The sequence below is a fragment of the Amphiprion ocellaris genome, chromosome 2, assembly GCF_022539595.1.
Source record: "Amphiprion ocellaris isolate individual 3 ecotype Okinawa chromosome 2, ASM2253959v1, whole genome shotgun sequence".
Taxonomy (NCBI): Eukaryota; Metazoa; Chordata; class Actinopteri; family Pomacentridae; genus Amphiprion; species Amphiprion ocellaris.
In genome coordinates this window covers 16,817,198-16,840,964 of record NC_072767.1, presented here as the reverse complement: position 1 = coordinate 16,840,964, position 23,767 = coordinate 16,817,198, and the positions used below count along the sequence as shown (strand labels likewise).

At 38.8% G+C, this 23,767-nt stretch overlaps 1 protein-coding gene and 1 long non-coding RNA gene across 4 annotated transcripts; one reads left to right on the top strand and one right to left on the bottom strand.

Moving 5' to 3' along the window:
- Positions 1–1,014: 1,014 nt before the first annotated feature.
- ttc14 (tetratricopeptide repeat domain 14) lies at positions 1,015–18,610 on the bottom strand. 3 transcript variants are annotated; one of them, XM_023273918.3, is made up of 13 exons: positions 18,507–18,610; positions 18,007–18,254; positions 16,103–16,230; positions 14,009–14,208; positions 13,257–13,341; positions 12,344–12,473; positions 11,719–11,874; positions 10,395–10,466; positions 10,128–10,247; positions 8,847–8,969; positions 7,436–7,553; positions 4,129–4,235; positions 1,015–3,991 (listed from the first exon to the last, which is right to left on the bottom strand). In XM_023273918.3, the coding sequence occupies exons 2-13, from the start codon at positions 18,138–18,140 to the stop codon at positions 2,989–2,991; spliced, it is 2,376 nt and encodes a 791-aa protein (XP_023129686.2). In that variant the 5' UTR covers positions 18,141–18,254; positions 18,507–18,610; the 3' UTR covers positions 1,015–2,988. The 3 variants fall into 3 exon arrangements, with proteins under 3 accessions (XP_023129686.2, XP_035805713.2, XP_023129687.2); XM_035949820.2 differs by lacking the exon at positions 18,507–18,610 and having other exon boundaries at positions 18,007–18,500; XM_023273919.3 differs by lacking the exon at positions 18,507–18,610 and having other exon boundaries at positions 16,103–16,227; positions 18,007–18,500.
- A 2,281-nt stretch (positions 18,611–20,891) lies between these two features.
- LOC118470536 (uncharacterized) lies at positions 20,892–23,169 on the top strand. Its single transcript, XR_004847640.2, has 4 exons — positions 20,892–21,062; positions 21,464–21,532; positions 22,054–22,136; positions 22,232–23,169. It is a non-coding gene; the product is annotated as an uncharacterized LOC118470536 (long non-coding RNA).
- Positions 23,170–23,767: the final 598 nt, after the last annotated feature.

The following is a 23,767-nucleotide window of genomic DNA, read 5'->3' as shown; positions in this document are numbered from 1 at the left end:
AGTGTTTCAGAGGCGGTCGTTGGTACTCTGTAGTTTCATGTTAGAAATGCTAAGCCACGGTGTTGTTGCTTATATCACTCATCATACGCCTTCTAGCCAATCAAAAAAAACATATGGACATGTTAATAAGGTAAAAGACAAACTTGATTTTCACTATAGGGGGTCTTTAATCGTTTGGGTGAACATGCTTGAACTTTGATGACGTCCCAAATCAGTGTCTTGTGATGTTGCTGTGTGTTTCCTCTTTACACTTTTGGACTTTTCCCAATTTTATTTTTTTTCAGTGAACTTTGGTTGTGGTCAGTGTGGAGGGAAAGCTATACAGGCCTGCAGTGCTTGCTCTACCTTGCACATCAAACAGGCTGATATACAGTAGCTTGCATGCGTGTTCAGGATCAATAACCTGCTGGAAAATGAATCCTCTTCCACACATATTACCGAGCCAGAAGAGGTAGCATGCCTCAGTGGTATTTCTCTGCTAGGATCCTGTGCAAGTCACTTGAAACAGCCCCAAAGCCCAATATTTCCACCACCAAGTTTGACTGGAGGTTTTCAGCACTGTTGCATTTACATCATGGACTGTGTGCTTGAATGAGCTCTTTGATACTGTCGAGTTAAAATTATTGACTGTTGTAACAGTACAATGACATATTTGACCTTGGATGCTGTCCTCTATCATAGAGATTTGAGCTGGTCTCCACTGGTATAGTCTCTCTAGGTTTGATTTGGATAAAAAAAATTATTCAAGTATGCGAAAACCTCTCTGGAATGATTCACACAGCCCCAAAACACACTTTTAAGTTTGGTTACAAGTCGGTGCTGCTGTGCTTGAAGTAGTTTTACATCACTACGAACAATTTCACTACAGACTCCAGTATTTATCTCTGGTATAAGCAATTCACAATCACTAAATCGCTAAAATAATAAACAGTATTGGAATAAAAGTGGGTAAATATGTGAATGAAATGTAAAATAAGTGTGGAAGGACAACTGAAAAATCACTTAAATTCCATGAAGATTTGACATTTTGAATGCTTTATTGGGTGTTTTTTTTTTTTTTTTTTTTTACGACATGAGAAAATGTGTCGGAATACAGCTGGGACATTTGTGTTGTGTAAAGCTGGAAAAAGAACCACAGCGCTAACAGTCAGGTTGTCTGGGAAGAGTCTGAACAAGTCATACATAGAACGCACAACATGGCACACGGTAGTAAACAGAAGGCAGTCATCATCTTTAACACCAAAAAGTCTCAACTTAACGTCACAAGAGACAATAAAGCCTGCAGTGCAAAATAATGCAGCAACGTGTCAAAATGGACACAAAAAGGCCCCATCCTAAAGAGATGATGTAAAAACTACTATCTTTAATCGCTGGAATTCTTAGTTTACATCAATACAATGAAATTCAATCAGTTAAAAGCAAAGATAGACTGATTAACAGTATAGCCAATAATTGGATCCGATATTCAGCATTTGTCTGATTATGGTAATTTTTTTTTTAAAGCTCATCGCCTCAAATCATCAAATTTTAGGACAATTTCCGCTCAACCATCTCTGATTTGCCTTGAATTTTTAGAACATAAAATATGGTTATTTAGAAAGATATTTGTAAAATGTCACCTTAATACATCAAGTCCTTTCAGAGATGTAATTTGTTGCAAAATTGCACATCGACTCCCCTTCAGATGCAAGTGTTGTGATGTTTGAAGAACGATGTCTCAGAAACTGAGGATAAATGCTATGTGCCTTTATTTGTATTATGACACAACAACATATGGTTCAGAAAATATCACTTCTATATCATCTTTTTTTCTTTGCTAATGTGCACTAAAAGATGATTTTGTGATGGTTTTAATTTTTTGTTTTAATATTTCAACACACCCACAATCACAGATTATTTGATGAAATGTACTAATATTGCAGATTCTGAATCAGGAGCAAGATGGAAATGGAAATTTCAGGCTGTAATCTTTCAGCCTATAGCCTCAAATTTCAATGCTGAAAGTGGGACATACTTGATGCATCAATCTAAAATTTCAGATATCATGTTGAATATTCACTTTATGATTTCAAACAGAGTTTTAAATCAGGGGTGTTAGAGCAGAAGGTCCCTGATGATTGGAAATGGAAGAACCCATAAAAATAATGAATAATAATAGGATATCAGTCTAAAGGAGAAATGCTAAAAGTTCTCTTTTAATTAAGTATACACTACCGTTCAAAAGTTTGGGGTCATCCAGACAATTTCATGTTTTCCATGAAATCTCACACTTTTATTCATGTGTTAACATAATTGCACAAGGGTTTTCTAATCATCAATTAGCCTTTCAACACCATTAGATAACACAATGTAGCATTAGAACACAGGAGTGATGGTTGCTGGAAATGTTCCTCTGTACCTCTATGGAGATATTCCATTAAAAATCAGCCGTTTCCAGCTAGAATAGTCATTTACCACATAAACAATGTCTAGACTGTATTTCTGATTCATTTAATGTTATCTTCATTGAAAAAAGCTGCTTTTCTTTCAAAAATAAGGACATTTCTAAGTGAGGCCAAACTTTAGAACAGTAGTGTATGTAAAACATAAATAATGACATTTCTTTGAAGTTTTCTGCTGGGGTCTGTGTTATTCCAAATTTGGACAACAAAGTTTTAATTGTTACTTCAATGTATTCAATTATCAGTTGTCGGGTCTTCCTTGATTACTAATAGTCAATATCACTGTCAGAAGCACATTTTATTACATTTTGACAAGTTACTTTCCAATAGTTGCTTCAGCAGGCCTTAAATCTACCATAAAGAACACGACTTTTCAAAGTAAAATGACTCATGTTCTCCAAAACTAAAGGTAGCTTACAACGACTGGGGACATTCAGTCAGCATCAAATCTGATCATTGATTAGGTGCAGTGAGTGAATTCATGGCACAACCATCCATTTCATACTGTTTCCATATAATTTCTATCTTGTGAGGTTTTGTATTGGTGCTATTTTTTCAGCTTCACTCCTTTTTCTTTCTCAAACTGGGCAATCTGGTTAAAAATATCCAGCAGGTTAGCAGGGACGTCTTTTCTAGGCCTCATGCTGGTCTGTTCATAATGATTTCCAGCGCTCTCCGATTTTCTACCGTGCCCTCGATCTGATGAGCTGCTCTCCTCCTCAGCCCTGAACTTTCTACTGTCCTTCTCACTTTTTGCCTCTTCTACGTCACGATTCTCCTGCCTCCCTCTGTTCTCATACCTACCACCATCGAAGGAGTTCCTACTTGACGAGTCGTGTCTCAACCTGCTCTCTGGGTGTTTGGAAGCAGAACCAGAGTTTCCTAAATATTCCGATCGAGATTTCCAGGAGCATTCCACCTCAGCAGACGAGCAGGATAATTTCCGATTCTCGTCTGCGCTACTTCTCCTCTTGAAGTTGCTGTCTCTCCTGTTATCCTCCTTTCCTCTTTCCCTGCTCTTCTCCCTCTTTTCTCTGCTCCTGCTCCTCCTCTCCTCTCTTACTGGGCCTCTGCTCAGGCTGTTCTTCCTTTTCCTGCTCTCCTCTCTGTCCCTTCTCTTCCTTTCTCTGCGTGGGGAATCGGATTCTTCCTCCTCTGAAGCTGCGGACAAAGAGTACAGCTGACTGATCCTTCTATCTTCAGCGTCCTTCTCCTCTACCTCCCCCCCATCCCTCACTCCAAACCCCAGGACTCCCCTCTGGTTGAGAAACGTGGCAGATGTGTTGGGAGGTGCGGGATACCACTCCACCTCGTCCTCCTCTTTTTCTTTCCTGTCTTTGTCGCTCTTACCCTCCTCGCTCTTCCTGCTCTCCCGTGAGGAGATCCTGCGATGGCGCTTACTTCCACGCTCAGACCTCCTCCGCTTCTTTTTTTTCTTTTTGGACCTCCTGCGAGAGGAGGAGGATGAAGAAGAAGAGGAGGAGTTCCTTGAGGAAGTGGAAGATGATGAAGAAGAAGAAGAGGCTGATCGCTTCCGTTTTTTCTTCATCCTGAAAAAAAAGGGAGACATCCACTGATAATGGATTTTCTGTTGAGACACATGATTGTTTTTAAGCTATGAGAGTAATGTCTTTACCGGCAGTACGTTCACCTGCCATGCCTTCAAAAAAAAAAAAAATCAGCTTACCTCTTTTCCTCTTTTAAGATCTTACGTAATTTCTCAGCGCTGGTCTGGCTGCTCTTAGTTTTGACCTGCTCCTTAGCCAGCGCTTCTTCCCGGAGGCGAATCGATTTCTTTACGGTCACCAGGCAAGGCAAAGCATGACAACGGCAGGCAGGCAAAAGCCCACAGAAACATATTCAAAAACAGACACACCATGGCCCAAAACATGCAGCAGAGACCCCAAAACCACATTCAGCCATTCATTCAGTCACGTGTCGGAGTAAGAATGTATAAAAGAAAAAGAAAATCAGAGGTTTGAGAAGGATATAAGAACATAACAAACACAAAACGGACAGCAGAACGATGGAGAAATATGTGGAGAGTCACGTGTTTACCAGAAACAAAGTGGTATGATCCAAGAGCAGGGCAGTTGGTATAGAAGCAGATGGATGTACAGAGGTGCAGGCAGAGATGTGCAGAGAATTGAAACAGCGTTTGTTGTTTCAAAGTTTCAACGTTACCATATTTGGACCGGGGACATGCAGCACACCAGTGTCCAGAAGAGGAGGAGTCGGTGGCATTGTGCGGTTCGTTTTTGTTGCCCCCACAAGGCAGGTGACGAGACCGTGGCAGTCGAAGGGTCAAATGGCAGAGTCCCAGGGTCACAGACACACACACACACCAAAACACTTCATCAGTATTACAAACAACAGCGTAGGAAGCAAAATATATTCTCACAACCTAGTGATGTGTGGGTCAGGGTTTACTGAGATTGTTTTTCACTTGTTAAATAAGATCAGCTGATGGGAGACAGGACAGCAGGAGAGAGAAAGGGTCCCCACTTCTAACCGCATATTGAATAAACGACCCAGTACTCCTTGAAATTTTATGCAGCGACAGCATTTATTCATTCAGGGTTTTCTCACGTCTCTCAATATACACTACAAGGAGAGCAATTTTAATCTATATAGCCTCAAGTTATGCTACTTATGTAATGCAGTCAGAGCAGTTTCATTTCCTCCATTACATTACTTGCTCCACTTCCATGTTACACCAAACATCCATTATGAATACTAGATTTGGAGTGACACTACCAGTCAAAAGCTTGGACGCACCTCATTCAATGGTTTTTATTTAATTATTTTATAAATTGTACACTAATACTGAAGACATCAAAGCTATAAAAGAATGCATATTGAACTATGTTGTAAAATTAATCTATAACGTAGAAAATAATACAAATAAATACAAAGCACTGAATGAGAAGGTGTGTCCAAACTTCTGACAGGTAGTGTATGTCGGCCCTAAAATACATTGTTGTAGGAGTGGCTCGGTCTTTGGTGTATTTTCAGCAGCACCAATGCTTCTTAATGATTACAGGAATTACAGCCTGACTGGAATATCAGTCAGTTGATATTATTGTCTGATATTAGCCTGTCACAGATCAATATATCAATTTCAGCACATATGCTTTCCGATATGAAAAGACTTTTTTTTTTTTTTTTTTTTACAGAATATAATGTGAAATGGTATCATCACAGTCTGTTTCACTGCATTGTTTACAATACACTCAGAACTGCCTGCAACACATGGAGTAAATGACATCGTAGCAGAGCTGCACTGACCAGTGCATGCATGTGTTGGAGATAGAGAGAGTGACTGAGAAAGTAGGAGACAGTGGAAGGTGGATTAGTAATCACACCCTGAACCCATCATATACAAGCTTTATGCAAGTCATTTGTAGCTTAGCTCTTACACTGCTTTGCCACTTTTCGTCCGGAACTACCCAAACTACCTGCACATTAATATCACAGTGTAAGAAGATGCTGTTCATAGTACAACACTAGAACATTTCTAGACTATGGAAAACACCCATTCTTCTTAAGTTTGTTTTAAGAAAATATAACTACTTTGACAACATACATTCTGTAAATGCCCACCAATATGATTCAGCACCATGGACAGCAGTTCACGGTACTCTGGCTTGTATATGCGGTTTAAGCTCCTACACAGCCCAGTGCACCCTCACACACTCATTTGATGAAGTAATACTCAATACAGTGAGTTTGTATAAAGATTGCTTTCTATTCACTGATCCATTGTCATTGTCCAAAAGTGTGTTGTGCTTTGATTGTTTTTTGATATAGACCAAGTAGTCAAAACAGAACCGCATTACAAAAAACTATTCTTGACTTTGCTTTAAAAAAGAAAACTAAATATTTATTATATTTTGAAAAAACATGTTGCTTTGTTGTTAGTTGAAATTTAGTTGTTGGTTTGTACTTTTCATAAATAGATAATGGTAAAAATTATGCATTTTTCAGAGCAACATTTTCACCATAAATGTTTCAGAATGATACAGCCGTAGGGAAGAAAAAAAGGCTCAAGTTCCATGTTTTAATATTAATCTTTAACTGCTATTACATTTAGTTGACCATTAACAAAGAAGGTGACGTTTTAATTCTTCCTGTTTGACATTTTTCCTATGACTCATTAATGATTTAAGGATAAAAAGGTTGTGCAAAGGTTTGGTCAGGTTGAACAGGCCTGAGTGTGATGCCAAGTCAGGACAAGAAGCACTACTTCACTATAAGTTCATAGAAAAACACTTTTCTGTCTGGTCTGCCTGTAGCGAAGGTCTCCAGTCACACTTGTAAGATTCATCCATGTCCATGCAGTATTTGATTTTCAACACAGATTAAAAAAAAAACAAAAAACGGCCCAGTTGAGCAGAGAAAAACAAGATTTTTACATATAATCTTCTAAGTCGATACGATGAACTGCCTATTAACACATTTAATAGTTATGGAGAAACACTACTATTTATTTGGAGTTGCGTTTTTGGCCATCTAATGAACAGAAGTTAGAATTAGCACACAAAAGTTGATTATTTTCTCTGCCATCCACTGTTAATATAAAACCATTAATCACAGTCACTTTAACATTTTCCGTGAAGACTATTGGTCTCTCCAAGACACACTGGACCACACGCATTAGTGACAAAGATAAAAAACATGTAAGAGAAATGCCGGTTGGAAGTTGACTTTTATGCTGCTTTAATCCACTATTCGCCGTGTCCTGAGAGGCTGAAGAACAGCAAGCAGCTGCTCATTTGTTTTTTTTCCCTCATTTGTTTTCACACACAACACTGGATTTAAAGTTAAACTGAACAAAACTTTGATGTGCCTGTTATTGTTAGCATGTCCTTTAATAGTTACGCCTAAAACACACAATGAACAGCTGCAAAGTTCCCCAAACTTTGTGTGTGTGTGTGTGTGTGTGTGTGTGCGTGCGTGCGTGTGTGTGCGTGTGCGTGTTGTGGTCCGCTCACCTGTATTGTGTCTGTGATCTTGTGCAGGGCCTCCTGTGCCTCAGGGTTTGAGTCATCTAGAGACAGCGCTCTCCTGTACAGTCCTTCTGCTGTTACTAGTTTTTCCTGTTCTTCAAGTCTTAACACAAAAACACAAGAGAAGGTCAACAACTGTATTATCTAATTAAACATTAATTATAATGTTCCTGTTACCGTTCTGATCACTACAGAGACTTCCTTGTTTTAAAGGAACAAACTAGATAGATGTCCAAAACACACATTGAGCAAGATAAACTACTGAGACTAGGATGCAATCAATCAGAAACATATACGGCCCAGTCCCTCAGGGAAAGGTTTTGTTTCAGACTGCAAACAAAACTATTCTCACATAACTGTCCTGGACCACAGCCCTGACACTGAACTGGCCTTTCTATGAACACAACATTAAAAAAACAGGCTGAGCTACACTGAGTTACACAGCCTGGGAATACACATTGCCTGACAAGCTCCGCTAAAGTCAAGAAAATAATTTAGTTAGAAGTAATTAAAGTCACCTTAGATGACTTTCTGATCAGCTGCTTTTACCACCTGGTCAATTTTACCAGTATTTCTTGACTTAGCAGTAATTACTGTACTGCAATATAAAGTCCTGCACCTCAACGACAACAGCGCAGCCACGGCTAAAACTGGAATCAGCATGTGCAACTTTTTTTTTTTTTTTACATGCTCACAGGTGTTACAAATATTTTACTTACATTTTTAGTTTATTTCCATACTGGCTCCTATCTGATCTGTGAAAACCTAACCTGCAGTTCAGCCAAATAGTCCCTGAATTATTGTAACATGATTGATTTGCAATGAAGTCACTCAGGACGTGGAGCTAAGTTTCTTGTCCTTTACAGAATGTATTGGAAACAGTTAATGTTTTGGAAAGTCTTTAAAGGAGACATGTAGAATAAAGTGATTTTGGAGAAATAAAAAGACTTTATGGTTAGATTTGGTTAATGTTCCCAATGGAATTAATTCAATGACTGTTGGGACGTTGAAAATCCTCTTTTCTGTGTTTTTTTTTTTTTTTTTTTGTGGCAGGTTATGCAGTTCAGAAGGATAAAGGTGATTCAGCTCAGTCTGTTATCGCCAGCTGTACCACTTCACAGCTGAGGAAAGCCTTTTAACAGTGTTTTAAACGAGTCCAATAGACAAATCTGCACACAAAATACATCATAGAGACAAGACATATTAGAGGCTTAAACATCTTTAGTTTTATTACATTAACTCATACAATCAAGAATCTCTCACTGATCTCAGTCTTTCTTAACTACTCAGCAAACTGGAACAAAAGGACAAACAACCTGTCCACAAGCTGCTATGGAAAGTATTAGTTGTGAATTACAGTCTCACGTCATGGCCTATGAAGTAGAACGCTGCTTACTGTTTTCCTCTTTCCACCAGTGTCTGGCAGAGGTACTTCTTGGCGTTGCGGTGATCTGGACAGCTCTCCAAAGCCAACTCAAAGTCTGTTATAGCCTTCATGATGCTCCCCTTGTTAGCATACCTGGGAGGAAACAGAAAGACTGACTAAGAATGCTATTTTAAGAAAGATTTATTTAATTTGTATTGTAAGATACCAGTCAAACTGCTTAACTTTGTTGTTATAGAACAGATTAGATAATTTGTAAGACATTATTAATGCATACAGAGGGATTACTACATGCACAAAAGAAGAAAATTTTAACAAGTCTGAAACACTACTGCAATTTTCTGCATTGCTCATCAGCTTTGTAATTTCAGGGCTTCTGTAGAAAATAGTCAAATTTAATGCTTTTTAATGTCATTTTAATGCTAGACTGTAAAAATTTTAATGCCACGACCGTAAACTCAACAAATTACACAGGTTTGTTTTTTTGTAAAAGATGATATTTATATAAAAACTGTCCCTACATTTCACTATTTCTGAATCCGGAAACCAGCCCTGACCACCCACGGGCTGTAGTCATTCTCTGATTTCCACATTTTCTAGCCCTTTTTTGCTGGAATTTGCATTTCCCCATTTCCCAGCTCTCCTCCACCTGGTCCAGCCTGCCGGCTACTTTAAAAACATGCAGTTTTTGGCAATTATACCTGACCAGCCAGGACAATTATCGCAATGCTTCAGCATGTTTAGGGGGTTAGGGTTAGGGTTAGTCAGATGCACATACCTGGCGAATCGCAGTTTATAATTACATATTATATCATAATTATCAATTTTTTTTTTTGCCCTGCAGAAACCCTGAATTTATAACTGAGCTCCCTTTTTCCTATAGCATTCTGACAGCGTCTCATCGGCTTTTAAATGCATAAAAGGTGCATTTGTTTTTAAACTGAGCTGGCACCAAGACAAGTACATTCTTTAACTGCTTCACCAAAATGAATTTATGGCAGGAAGAGGAGAGGGGTCCAAAATATTGTTTTTCACTCTATGTTCTTCCAAATAAACATTTGTTAGCAGCACTACCCAAATCTACATGCATTTGGAAAAAAATTACATCAACCAACTTTTATTAAAGAACGCCAAAGCTCTTTAACATCTACCAAAATAAAGACAAACAATGTAAATAGCTTTGGGTATAAAATGCACACATATCTAATAATTTGCTTTCTTTCTATAGAGGATCATCTAAGACTGGTAACACTAAAGCAGAGTTATACAGTATGATAATATCAAAAGACTCACAGAGCTCCACGTGCCACCAGAGCTTCCACATTATTACTGTCAATTTCCAAGGCTTTGTTGTATTCATTCATGGCGTCCACATGGCGACCGTGTTTGAAGTGGTCCACACCAGCACGGACACTGAAAAAGCAAGCAAGGAGTAAGAGAGGCTTGTCAAGTCAGAAGAAGTCAAAGAAAGAAAGACTAGACGCCAGGGGAAATTGCTCAGTGACATGATGAGATGCCAACATCTATGTCCCGTGGTCAAAGATAACAGTTCATCATTACCACTTCAAGGCCCATTGTGCAGACTGCTTCTTCCTGATTGCAGAAGCAAAATCCTCCTCTAGGAAAAGTTTACTGTGGAGAAAAGAGAAAGAGGTAAGAACTCTCTCAACATTACCAGTCTACGTCTCTTAAAGGTTACCACTATTTAACAGCTCAACTAAAAGACAAAAATCCAAATTATCTCAAGACTATGGAAAGTCACTTGTAGCAGGTTTCATGTCATGTTTCGAAGAAGCCTCTATTTATCACAAATTTATTTTTACAGCACTGTGAAATGTTGTTATCGCATTTCAGAATTGGAGCCAGAGTGCAGGGTCAGCCATGGTACAGCGCCCCTGGATAAGGAAGCGTTAAACGCCTTACTAAAGGGCACCGACAGTGGCCACATCGGGGTTTGGTCCTCATGTAATTACCATCGGCAAGGGACGCAGAGGACACGTTGGTTTGTCAGTTTGTCTGTCTGTTTGCACCTATTACTCAAAATCAGGCTAATGGATTTGGATGAAATTTTCAGGGAAGGTCAGAAATGACACAAGGATCACCTCATCTGGCAGTGATGCAGATTATAGTTTGAATCCACGGATTTGTTAAAGATTTCTGTATCATTGCGAGATACTGGCACAGCATCACTGTAACTATGACAGCAAGTGAACACTATGTCAGCTGTCTGGTGACAATCACATGATTGTGATCCTACTATAAATCGACCTGTGGACTGATGGGGACTTATCCTGTCGGAAATGATTCAAGGAACAGTTGATTAAATTGTGGGGGTGTTTCCGAGTCCCATCAATTCCCGGTCATGCGATTCGATATCTGTACGTAACGGCTGATGTTCAGCGCAAGGTCATTTTGTTTGTGGGTACATCTATATTAAATGGCCGCATTCTATGTTGCCATGATTTCTTACCATTAATAACTAATAAACAAATTTATTTAAAAAATATATTTTTTTAAAAAATGCTGCATTTCTGACAATGCCATATGGGAGAATGAACAGCCTTGGCAGAGTACTGCACTCTCTGAATGCTTTTCTTGTTAAAAGTTAGGTGACGTTACTGCTAGATTTGTGACCCAAGTGACTCAAAAATATACACAGGAGTTGTCCAAGTACTGGGCATTAGGTGACGTATAACTTACCAGATAACTGTTGCTACAGGAGTTCTTTAGAAGCTCTATGAGCTTCCTGAGTTGTACTCAAATTATAAGTACTTTAACATGAATTTAATTTTTACACAAGTACAAGAAAAACAAAAACTGTTGCTGACAAAACAGTAAAACTCAATGAACAATTTTTTAGAAAGCAGTTGTCCAGTATGTTTACCTCTGCAGTCCACGCATCATTGATGGTGGGTGGGTGTCACTGACTCCCACCTTCTCCAGCAGGTAGTCCACTACAGATGGGTTCTGGTAACCATGGCAACTTGTCAGTATACGCTCATATGTCTCACTGGAGTCAGTGGCTGCTCGAACGCTACGACTAAGGAGAGGACACGAGACAGAGTTGCTGGAACTGAAAACTAACTGGATCTATACCGACCCATAAATTAAATCTTAAATAATAATTATGATTCCAGTTTTCAGAATTCACAACATAATTAGCTGTAATCTGAGGTTTTATTTAGAGCTAAATTGATATATTACCAAGGCCAACTCAGTAACACAAAAATACTGTCAGCTGTTACACTGTTATATTCTTTAAACTCACAAAGATCAAAAGTAGTTGGTTTCAAATAAGTGGCATTTTTTCAAAAGTTCATGAAACGCTCATGTAACTTACAAAAAAAAAAACAAACTTCACATGAGCTTTGGCTGGAAATACAGCTGATCGGCTGCAGTGAGAATCAATCAGTTTGAGACGACTTAATGGTGCACTAGTTTCATATTTTTTAATTAAATTGCATCCAGTAGCTTGTTAATTAAGTCTTCAGTAATCGTTGTGTTGTTACCTGTAGTGTATGGGCAGCTCCTCCCGGGTAACGACACCCAGTTTGATGTGCTTCAAGCTGGAAGGAAGGGAGGCCTGATGGAGGGACACTGTGATTTTTTCCTGGTAGCGGTCAATGTCTTTCACTCCAGCTACAGAGGCAAAAAGCACAGAGAAGATTTTCCTTCTTTACCTGCTGGACATGAGGCCTGAATAAAAACTGCAAAAACTCTCCCAAACATTGGCCTACAGACAATGAGGTAACAACTAGACTGTTGATCTTCCCTGATTAGTGAATTAGTTGACTGACAACTAAACATCAAGCATTACGATGTTCAAACATTCAAGGGACTTTTAAAGCAACATAGCCTGGTTCCAGCTTCCTACATATGATGGTCGCTCCTCTTTTCTATATCACACCATAGTAAACGGGTTATCTTCATGTTTTAGATGGTTAGTCTGAGTTCAACGTGTTATGGGAAACAAAGCTTCACAAAAATATATGAGCTTAAGGTCATAAACACAAGGTTCTGTGTGCCGTTCCAGGGACTAGTACAATGACGAAATGTGACCCAAGAAGGCCAGTTGGAGCTCGAGATAGGTGAGCTTATCTGATAATAAATAAACAAAAATAACAGTCACCATGCTCACTAAGGCCACATCTTCTAGCCAAAAAGTCATAAGCCTGTCATTAGATTATCATATTACCCGGACGCCCTAAAACGCTCCTTTTGTGTGGCTTTCTGTGCTGTTGTTTTCAGTCTGAATGTTCAGTAAAGCATCCCTATCACACCAAGGGCTCCCGAAAAGAGCTCGGGTAAATGATTCTGAGAACCTAAAGGAGTAGAGCGATGGCAAGAAATGAGTTGTTTAGGTGATTGGTAAATCTATCTTTATTTGTAGTTGTAGTGTTGCTGGTTGTTGAAGACACCAACCTCTGATGAAGTCCCCAATCTGGTAGTAGGACAGGGGATCATCATGGCTGCCACTGGAGGGAATTTCTCTGATGTGACACAGCGCCTGCAAGCAGACAGGAAATAAAACTGTGGATTTACTTAAATTTCAGCAAGGGGCATTTTAGCCTTTTTACACAATAACAGCAGAGATTTGAGTAGTGGAAACAGGTTGTTAAGTTCAATATACTCAATCGAGACAACCTCAGATTGACAAAGTATTAAGGGGAATAGTTTCGTAAGCGAAAAATACAGTGTGTTGTTTCTCCAGAGTAAAACTAAGTGATAGTTGTGTAACTTTACGTTTCATGATGGATAACGAGCTTGTATTTGATAAGACATTCCTCCAGATATGATGCCGTCTATCAACGCACCAAGTATGCAGTTGGGCACAGAGAGTTATTACTAAAGCAACAATAGCTCTGAATTCCCAGACAACGGCCACTCCCACAGGACTCCTAGAGCAGAAGATTTTGACAGGCCAAATGTAGAAGAGCCAACATGACATTCACAGCAGGAATTCAGAAGCACAGATATTTTTGCTTGTGTAAGATCTTAACCTGTGCAGTTCAACTCTAGCTGGCAGGCATTGAGGAATTCACAGAACCAGAGTTGGTACTTTTGTCATAGCTTGCCAACTGACAATCAAAGTCTTTGGCATCTACAGTAGTATTTCCACTGTCATACAAGGTTTACAACACGAGTCATTCAAGTATGTCAATGTGCTGACTTACCGACAACTCAAGGTCCTCTATGTCTCTCTTCAGACCTCCAGCCATGCAGAGCAGAGTGAGAAAGAAGCCATATTCCCTAATATTGTTAATCCTCCCCACCACAATGTCTCCTCTTTCCAAGTCCCTGTACATCATGGATCGCCTCTCCTCATACGACACCTCCATGAATAACTCCACCGGTGGCATGATGGCATAGGGCTCTGAAAGAGCACAGGCAGAGAGCTGAATCAGACACATCCCATTAGCAGAGAAAACTCTCCACATCAGACGAGCCCTAAATGTACTTCAGGGCTTTTTGGGGTGGGGTGGTCGATCTGGAACAATGTTTAACTGGGTGGTATGTGTCAAAATAACATAAATGTTGCGGTTGATCGGTGCACATACACACAATGCAAATGCATGAATTATGACAATGAGGATGACTAATGCATTATCTAGCTCAGTGGTTCCCAACCTGTTTGGCTTGGAGCCCCCCTATAAGATGCACCATGCACCCCAGCCCCAGTGCATCCCCACCCCACCCCATAGTACACTACAGTACATAAGAGGGAAGTTACTGAATTCTATTACTAATAAAAAATTCCCTAAAATTATGAAAAAAACATTTTTATATCAAACCAAGAGTTGTACTATGAGGAGCAGCAGCCAGTTTATGACTGCAGTAAATTTGGTGACACTACAGTGCATAAGAGTTAAGTTATTGATTTTTTTTTTTTTACTATAAAAATTCCTTAAAATTATGAAAAAATATTTAATATCAAACCAAGTTGTAATATGACCAGCATGCACCAATTAATGGCGGCCGTAAATTTGGTGACACACCAGTGTATGAGAGTGAAGTTATTGAATATTTGTCTCTCTTCTGCTGCAGAGGTTTTGCAATTTGCAGATGGTCCCTGTTGACTCGTCGTACAGCCGGCTGCTCATAGACACCAGCAGCTTGAAAGACAGCTTCACTTGATTAAACTGGGTTTGTACCACATTGTGTACCTTACAACAATGGGAAAGAGGCATCGTTTATGTTTTGACAACGTGTAATTCATGACTTATTGATGCCGGAAGTCCGAATCTGTGACTTATCTTTCTAACTTTACCGAACTGCGTTTTGTTTCCTGATGTCGCCGTAATTTGCTTGGCTTCATGCTGTCATTTGCGAGCATTTCACCACAATTAACGCAATTCTGTCTTGTCCTTCAATAAAATCAAATTTAAGGTAACTCGTTTCTGTCTGTAATTTTCTAACTGCAGACAAAAATAATGAATCTGGATGAACTAGCGAGCCAACCTGAAGAAAGCGTGGACAGAAGTTGAGAGGTCAGGGAGGTGTGGCCATCGAAGCAGCAAAGGATATTTGAGAAAAGAGCAAATAAATGTGTTTTAAAAATGTTTTATAGGTAGACTTGTGATGACACAGTAAGTCTGTTTACTCTGTTTTTATTTTCATAAGATCAAAGCCTCAGAGCAGACAAAGCTTTGCGCCTCACCTCTGATCTCCGGCGTCTCCCCTAGGGGGGCGCAGACCCCAGGTTGGAGACCACTGATCTAGCTGACAGGTATGAGTGGAAGAAACAATGAAATGTTGTATCCTAAAATGCAACTATTTTTTAACATTTTGGAGAACATTTAGGACTTTGATATTACATAGAGAGTTGTATGTGGCCAAACCAACATGGTTATCATGCTGGTAATTAATTCATTGATCAAATAATAGCTTTGATTTAGTTTTTCAAGAAATTGAATAACTTTGCTGCTTCCAGCTTCTCTGATGTGAGGATTTCTTTATCCTGTGTGTCTTTAGGTGTCTTAACAAAACTGAATGTCAGCCTGTGATATAAAAGGTTAGAATAGGACTGCTTCTCTATATTCTGTCATATCAAAACCAAAGCAATGAACTGCAAAATTTCTCAGGAGAATAATCGATAATCAAAATAACTACAGGGAAATGAACACTGGCTTAATGAGGTGAGAGTCCAGGGTCACAGTCAAAAAAACTTTTGCTGCTTAGTAACTTAAAAGAACAAGAGGACTTTATCCGTATTTAGTGAGTTTCGCTCTGGATGGAGATGATGATGATGTAGTCTAACAAACACACACCTGTAGCCTCCTCCTCCTCGTGCTCCTCTTCCTGAAGAGTAGCAGTCTTCCATGCTGGACTGAACAGGATGTCTGCTTTCCTGGCAATGAACTGCTCCACAAGTGGATTGCTCTTCTCTTCACTCCTGCTGCATGGGAAACAGAAATATTGTGGCTGTTTACTGAATAAACTTTAATGAATTGTGCAACACATTCCTGGTTGACAGATGCAAAGGAAAAAGAAATCCTGCAAGAAAAGGGTTGCGTTTTTGCATTCTGAGGACATTGTGTTTACTAAAGTCCACAAAACAAGGCTGATCAGCATCTTTATTTTGAAGCTGCGACTACCAGTCACAATAGGAGGCAAACACTTTAGGAAAATACATCATCACCAACTGATTAAAAAAGAGCCTGAAAATGAGACTAGAGCTCACACACCTGATCAGTTTGTTTGGCAAAGCAAAGAATAGAAAATTAATGAGCAACTATCTCAATAGGTGAAGAACAGTTTCAGACAATACTGATTGGTTCAAGTATCTAAATGAGACAATTTGTAGCTTTGCTCTGTTATTTATCTTTAAATTCTACATATCTTTAGGCTTTGGACTACAGATTGGGCAAAACAAGTAACTATCATGGACTTTAAGACCTCATCTGATGGAAATTAAGTTTTGTACCTTTACCTAACATTTGATGTTGCAGGTATTTTATAAACTCAGAAGAAATACTCTCAAAAACAGTTCAAAGCAACAAACTAAACTTCAGCGTCTGTTAACATTTTGTCAAAACTTGGACTACCTTTACTATTATATTAATATTGGTGAGTTATATCAATCTTACTTATGTCAAAACTGCAGCAAATTTATTTTTGTAAGGAAAGTCAAGTTGGTAACAGATGTGAAATCTAAAGGAAGAGCACAGTGAATGAGAATGGTGTTTAGATTTTTTAATACAACCTGTGTCTTTTAAGCTCTTTGAGATGGACCAATATTGGTGCTGAAATGTGAAAAAAGCATTTCCAAAGTTATTTCACACAAGTATGTCGTGTGTCTGTGCCTGTCTATCAATGTGCAGGCATGCAGTTCAGACTTGTACCATGTGAAAAGTGATACAGATTTTTTTTTAACCTAATATTACCTAGTAAGACTTCCAACAAGTCTTCAATAGAAAAGTGACCAGGGTGTTCATTCAGACATAAACCCAATAAATTCATATGTTTAATCAAAATGAGTGCATGAATTAAAAAAAAGGGGGGGGGCCCAAAACACTATTTCAGACTTTGAATATAACAAACATAAGCTTGCAGAATGTAGCTTTCTATCCTACTATCCTTCTTTATAATCAGTTCCTGGTTTATATGTGTATGGCTGAATTACTCCACTATCTCAACCTGAAATTAGGTACAGCAGAGTAGTTGTAAAGCATTTGAGCAGTAGTAGGTGAGCTGGTGTGCTGAGCCGCAGTGAGTAGGGAGGGATGTGTGCACACTGAGGACGAAATTCATAGATCTGTCATTCTAAAGGAAACAATGTGTAGAGTTACATTTATGCTTCCTGAAAGCAGGAAAGGATTCTTTACATCGTGAAATATTTTCAATAAGTAACTTTGAAACGTGTAGATAGGATTAGAGGGTCGACTCAGTGATTGAAGAGAGGCTTTACAGAAGTTTATAGACCAAACAGACTCACGAATAATAACAAAAAAAATGTTGCAGCCCTGTGTTAGACCAAAAAATAGTAAGATAAAGACTGTGAATGAAACAATGCTCACATAAAAATAACAGATCAGGTCGCCACTATCTTCATGCCCTTGGACTTATGTAGATAAAGAGTAATTAGTAGTGTTTTGTTGACACTCGTGACACAAGTGGAGCCTTCTGGGAATGCTGTTTAAGTCTTATGTGGACTCATAACTCGCTGACTTACCTCTGATACGTGGCCTTACACAGGTCAGACACCACGGCTTGGAAGTCTGGGTTCTCTGTTTGTTCACATTTCAGTTTGTTGAACAGAGATTCTCCATGATAGGTCAGACACTGCCGCAACAAGTCTCTGTCCATTCTCTGTTTGTGCAGGACTGCTGTCACATTATTGTACAAAAATACTGGAGCCGCGGAGTGGCGTTAGCTATGATGGTCCCACTTCAGACGATGTTGTCCCACAACTGAAACATCCTGTGTGGAAAAGAATTTGTTTGCTACTTTGCAAAACGAGTGTTTACTTGGTAAATAAACTGGGAAATGTAGTTTAAGGTGCTAAAATTACAGAACAACGTTGTTTTGCTAGCTAGCAGGCAAAACAAACATGCTAACGCTTAGCTTAGTGGATTTTACAATTTGTAATCATAATAGAAACATATCATGTTATTGTTTTACAAATAGAAAGACACTCGTACAACAGGTTCATACAACAATAAAATAAACTACCGTTTGAATTGCACAAAGTTTAGCTTCCGCAGAGAACAAAACGGAGCTACACAACTCCCCGTGCGTAACCAAGAGCTTTGGACAACTGAGCATGCGCACGGCGTGTTACACTGAAACTGTCCGGACAAACACGTTCCCCCGAGGAACCATGGTGGCGATAGATTGGCATGAAACATCCATAGAGTCTGTATGAATGTGTTTAAGAAATATCAAATAAACAATCAACTAGGAAGTGTTATCTTTCTTGTATAAAAATGCATATATTTGATTTGGTCGCAGTCATCTGGTTGATAATCTGTCATTAAAAAAATAACTGTATTTATCAAATGTCTGTTTCTATGAGCTGTGGGCAGTTGATGCAAGCAAAACGTAAACATATTACCTTCCCTATTTTTTTTTTTTTTTTAAATATCATTTTGCTGTACTACAAAAAGCGACAGCAAGAGCAAAATGACTGTCCTAACAAAAATACAATGAGAACCACTGATCAATTTGCTTTTGAGGTACGCATAAATTGTCAGTAGAGTATTGGTCATTCAAATTAGTCGTAACTGCTGGTTGTTTTGGTGTTTTTAGACATGGAGATACAGCACTTAAATGAAGATATTTAAGACTCAAATACAACATTGTTATAGTTTATAAATATTGGTATGTAACACCACAAACACATTGCAAATTATGCTTTTTCAAAATAGCATTCATGAGACAACAACAGGGGCTGCACAGTGGCGTAGTGGTTAGCAGTTTCGCCTTGCAGCGAGAAGGTCCCTGGTTCGCGTCCCGGCTTTCCCGGGATCTTTCTGCATGGAGTTTGCATGTTCTCCCTGTGCATGCGTGGGTTTTCTCCGGGTACTCCGGCTTCCTCCCACAGTCCAAAAATATGCTGAGGTTAATTGATTACTCTAAATTGCCCGTAGGCGTGAATGTGTGAATGCTTGTTTGTCTATATATGTGGCCCTGCGACAGACTGGCGACCTGTCCAGGGTGTCCCCTGCCTTCACCCGAGTCAGCTGGGATAGACTCCAGCCCCCCCCTGCGGCCCTGGTGAGGATTAAGCGGTGTATAGATAATGGATGGATGGATGGATGGAGACAACAACAGAGAACTGAATCCAATGACAAGTCATTAGGTGAGAAAAAGCATCATTATCAATAAGTGAAAACATAGAAAGAAACTGCTATGTATTATTAGGTGTGATTAGTTTTGTCCTAATGAAAACAGCTGAATCATCAAAACTCATTTAAAAAGTAATTTACTATGGCACTTCTCTTAAAGAGAGTGAAATAATGAAATACTAATACAAACAGTATTTACCTGCCAACTAGTCTTTCAAAGGAAGAATTTGACTTCCATTGTGAGTGATTAACAGCATATTTACAAACACAGTAAAAAAAACACACCACCAGGAAAACAATAGTACTGCACTGCATCAGTAACACAGCAGCACAGTTTACTTCACAAATGAGTGCAACATGTAAAAGATAAATAAAGGCTGAAATATGGAATGTGAAGTCTCACAGCTGCTGCTCTACAAAAACATGATTTTCTAAGTTTTTATTAAAAGTTAAACTGAAAGTCCACATCATGGAGATGAAACTTAAATGATAATAGTAACGGGACAGTAAAAATAGAGAATAGTACAGTTTGACAAACCAAAAAGAAAGAGAGCAGAGGGAGAGAAAAACTGCACTACATTAATTAAAAAGAAACAAAACCTGTTTTTCAGCCTCAAAGTCGGATTCCAGTAATGGCTTAGTAATAGCAACGTAATGTTAATTAAGAGAAAATTCACATCATTGATGGTACTGTACTCCTCCCTCTGGTCCAGTTGTGTTTTCAGAGTTTCAGGTTTAGTATTTGACTGAGATTGTTCCTTTGAGTTTGACCTCAAACTGACCAACTCTTGAGAGAACATGTTACAGCATTTATATTAATTTCTAGATTGTATCAATTTGTGTTGAGAAGGCAATGACATAGTTACCAAAGCATTTCTACACCAAATCCCATCCATCAACGCCTACATCTGAGAGAGTTGTTTTTGTTTTATGTTTTCGATTTCATAAAATAAAATAAAAAGGCTAAAAATATTTTACATATTCATCACAGGACTCTGCTGCGTACTAAATCATTTGAATGAATTCAAACATAATTATCTTCCTATATGTCTCTCCTGTATAACTTGTTGGCATTTCTCTCATGGCAAAGAAATGCCGGTGTGCTGAGTGTATGCATGAGCAAATGGCATTTTAATAACAGAAGCACTAGCATGCAATTAGTAAAGATTTCTTCAGCTGTCTGACACACCTTATGAGCTTCTTTGTATCGTGTTAGATTTTGACAATTCATCTCATCTTACCTGGAAGAAGCCTCTGTGATTAGTGCCTTGTCACTCCCACTGAATAGCTGAAGGAGGAACATTCACAGACTTGCCACAATCACACAAAGAGAATAAGTTGTTTCTACTGAGAATAGTTCGAAGAACAGCACTTGACATGGAGAAAAAAGTTTTTTGTTGGATATTTTTGCTTGCATGTTTTCATGCAGCCTCAACACAAGGTAAATATTCACTACAAGTCATATCTTTGTGGTTTTCATTGTGTTTTTCATTGTTGTTTAGAATTACAACACATTGATGAATCATGAGCATAAATACATGCATGAATGTTAGACTTAACCATCTTAGAGCTAAAGTTATTCAAAATTTGATTAACTGCAGTTGTACAACAGGAAGCCGAAGCACTTTATTACATCGGGTTGAAAGCAGTTGATTAATTTCGTTGGTTCACTTTCAAGAGGGCATTTAATGGTTAAGTGGTTCTCTGTCAAGGACATTTGGAGAACCATAAACAAGAGTATTAACATAAATACAGCATCATGTACTGCTGCTTACATTTTCAAAGGTAAATTAAAGAAATGAAAAAGGATAAATTGTCTATTTTCCACTATTTTTGTACCAGACACCTTACCTGCAGCAGGATTCATCATTTTCCCATTCATTCCAAACACTTCAACGCCCACAGCGCAAGGTATGTGTATCCAAATAACAAATAAAATGTATTACTTCCTATTTGATATACTGAATGCTTTCTTGAATGACCAAGAAAATGGTTCCTGCCTTTTTTTCTTGTTTTATATTACATAATAGGTTTGAAAAAATGTTCCACTGTGACTTGAGCAATACCAGCAGGGTCTTACAGTAAAACATGATGCAATACATTTTGACCCAAAGAGAACTAGAACCGTTGTTGCGTCCCAAGCACAAATAATATCATGTTCACAACTTAGTCAATAGCCAAGATAGTCATAAATCACAACTATACGGGTCTATACTATAATATGTTGCCTGTATTTGTTTTGTTTTTTTCAGCATTTATGATGAGATGTTTGCAAACTCTTGCTGTAGAGAGACATGAAAAGACAAATTTAGTAGTGATGTTCTAGTTCAGCTTAGCTTCAAAACTGGAATGGAAGGAGACTCTGAACCATTACATTCAAAAGTTTCATATGTTTTATTGCTTTATTCGTTTCTAAATTTAATGCTTCACAGACTTCATATCACTGGCCCTCCAAATGAAGATAACTACCTTTGGAGAAGTCAGCAGTGTAACTATCATTGCGCTTGTTGAACAGGTATGTAAAACACAGTGTGTGAGTAACACTGTCAGTTTGAAAAGGGATGAGATGGAACTACTGATGTTTCCTTTCTGTATCTTCTCTCTATATAGGTTCTGAGAGAACGGCTCTTGAATGGAACAGCTCACACAGCAACTGTGACAAATATTCAAAGAGTTAAAATTGGCCCATAGAAGCTTCATGTGGACGGGAACAGTCCGAAGTGAATGCAAAATGACAGCAATTCAAGCATGGGCTGGAGGTATTGCTTCAACATCATCTGAAGCAGAAGTAGACCTCAATCGTTTCATTGCATCTGAAAATATTTTCTACAGTTTGAGCCTCCTATCAAATGTCATTGTTCTCCACTGAGCTACAGCGGTTTTATCATTTTATCAAATCAAATATTTGCAGTACCATGCTGGTGGTTATATGGAAATTTTGGGGTTGACCCATGTATGAAACTGCATAGAACAAGGAAGTTTAAAGCAAGAAATTTAATCTGTCAAAGAGATTTATAAGTGCCAGTAATTATCGTGCTTTGCATAGTAACTGGAGAAGCGAGTGTCATGTTGGAAAACCTGGCAACCAGGTAACAAGTAAAGTACGTGACTCATTCACCCCTCCCTTTCTTGAAACTTAAATGATGAATCCTCCACTTAAGACATTTGCCACTATTTCCTGAGTGAGTGTCTCATAGCAAGGGTTTGCATACCATACCCCAAATCAGAGAAATCTATTGTCACTCAGGTGTTACTGACACAATGTGCAGCATATCTACTGGATCTGAATCTGTCTTTGTTCTTGTGACAAGAGTCAGTTAAACCTTGTATTTTTATAGACTCATCTTTCCAGTTCATGAGAAAGCCAAGATTTGACATACCAAAGTAGGATAACCAAGTTTTGATTATGGCAGCCGTTTATGTCTGTAATTTCTTTTCCTTTCTGCACAGGTCTGTACAGCAACAGACAGCGTATTTCTTCTCGGTGTTACTGATTGTCAGTATACACAAGCTACCTCTATGACTGCCCACTAAATAATTACACAACATGCTGTCTTTTTTTTAACTGTATGATTCCAGTGGCTAGAAGCAGAATTGCACTTTAAGTTCGAGTGAAGTTTGTTTGATAAAACATCCATCCATCCATCCATTATCTATACACCGCTTAATCCTCACTAGGGTCGCGGGGGGGGCTGGAGCCTATCCCAGCTGACTCGGGCGAAGGCAGGGGACACCCTGGACAGGTCGCCAGTCTGTCGCAGGGCCACATACAAAGACAAACAATCACTCACACATTCACACCTACGGGCAATTTAGAATGATCAATTAACCTCAGCATATTTTTGGACTGTGAGAGGAAGCCGGAGAACCCGGAGAAAACCCACGCATGCACAGGGAGAACATGCAAACTCCATGCAGAAAGATCCCGGGAAAGCCGGGACGCGAACCAGGGACCTTCTTGCTGCACGGCAAAAGTGCTAACCACTACGCCACTGTGCAGCCCTTGTTTGATAAAACAAACATGTTAAAATACATTATTATGGTTTAGGAGTAGGTTGAGACTCAATTTTAATTATTTAGGAGATGTGTGATTAAATCAAGAGTAATAAGATAAGATAAATTCTGATGGAAGCATAATTATTTTGT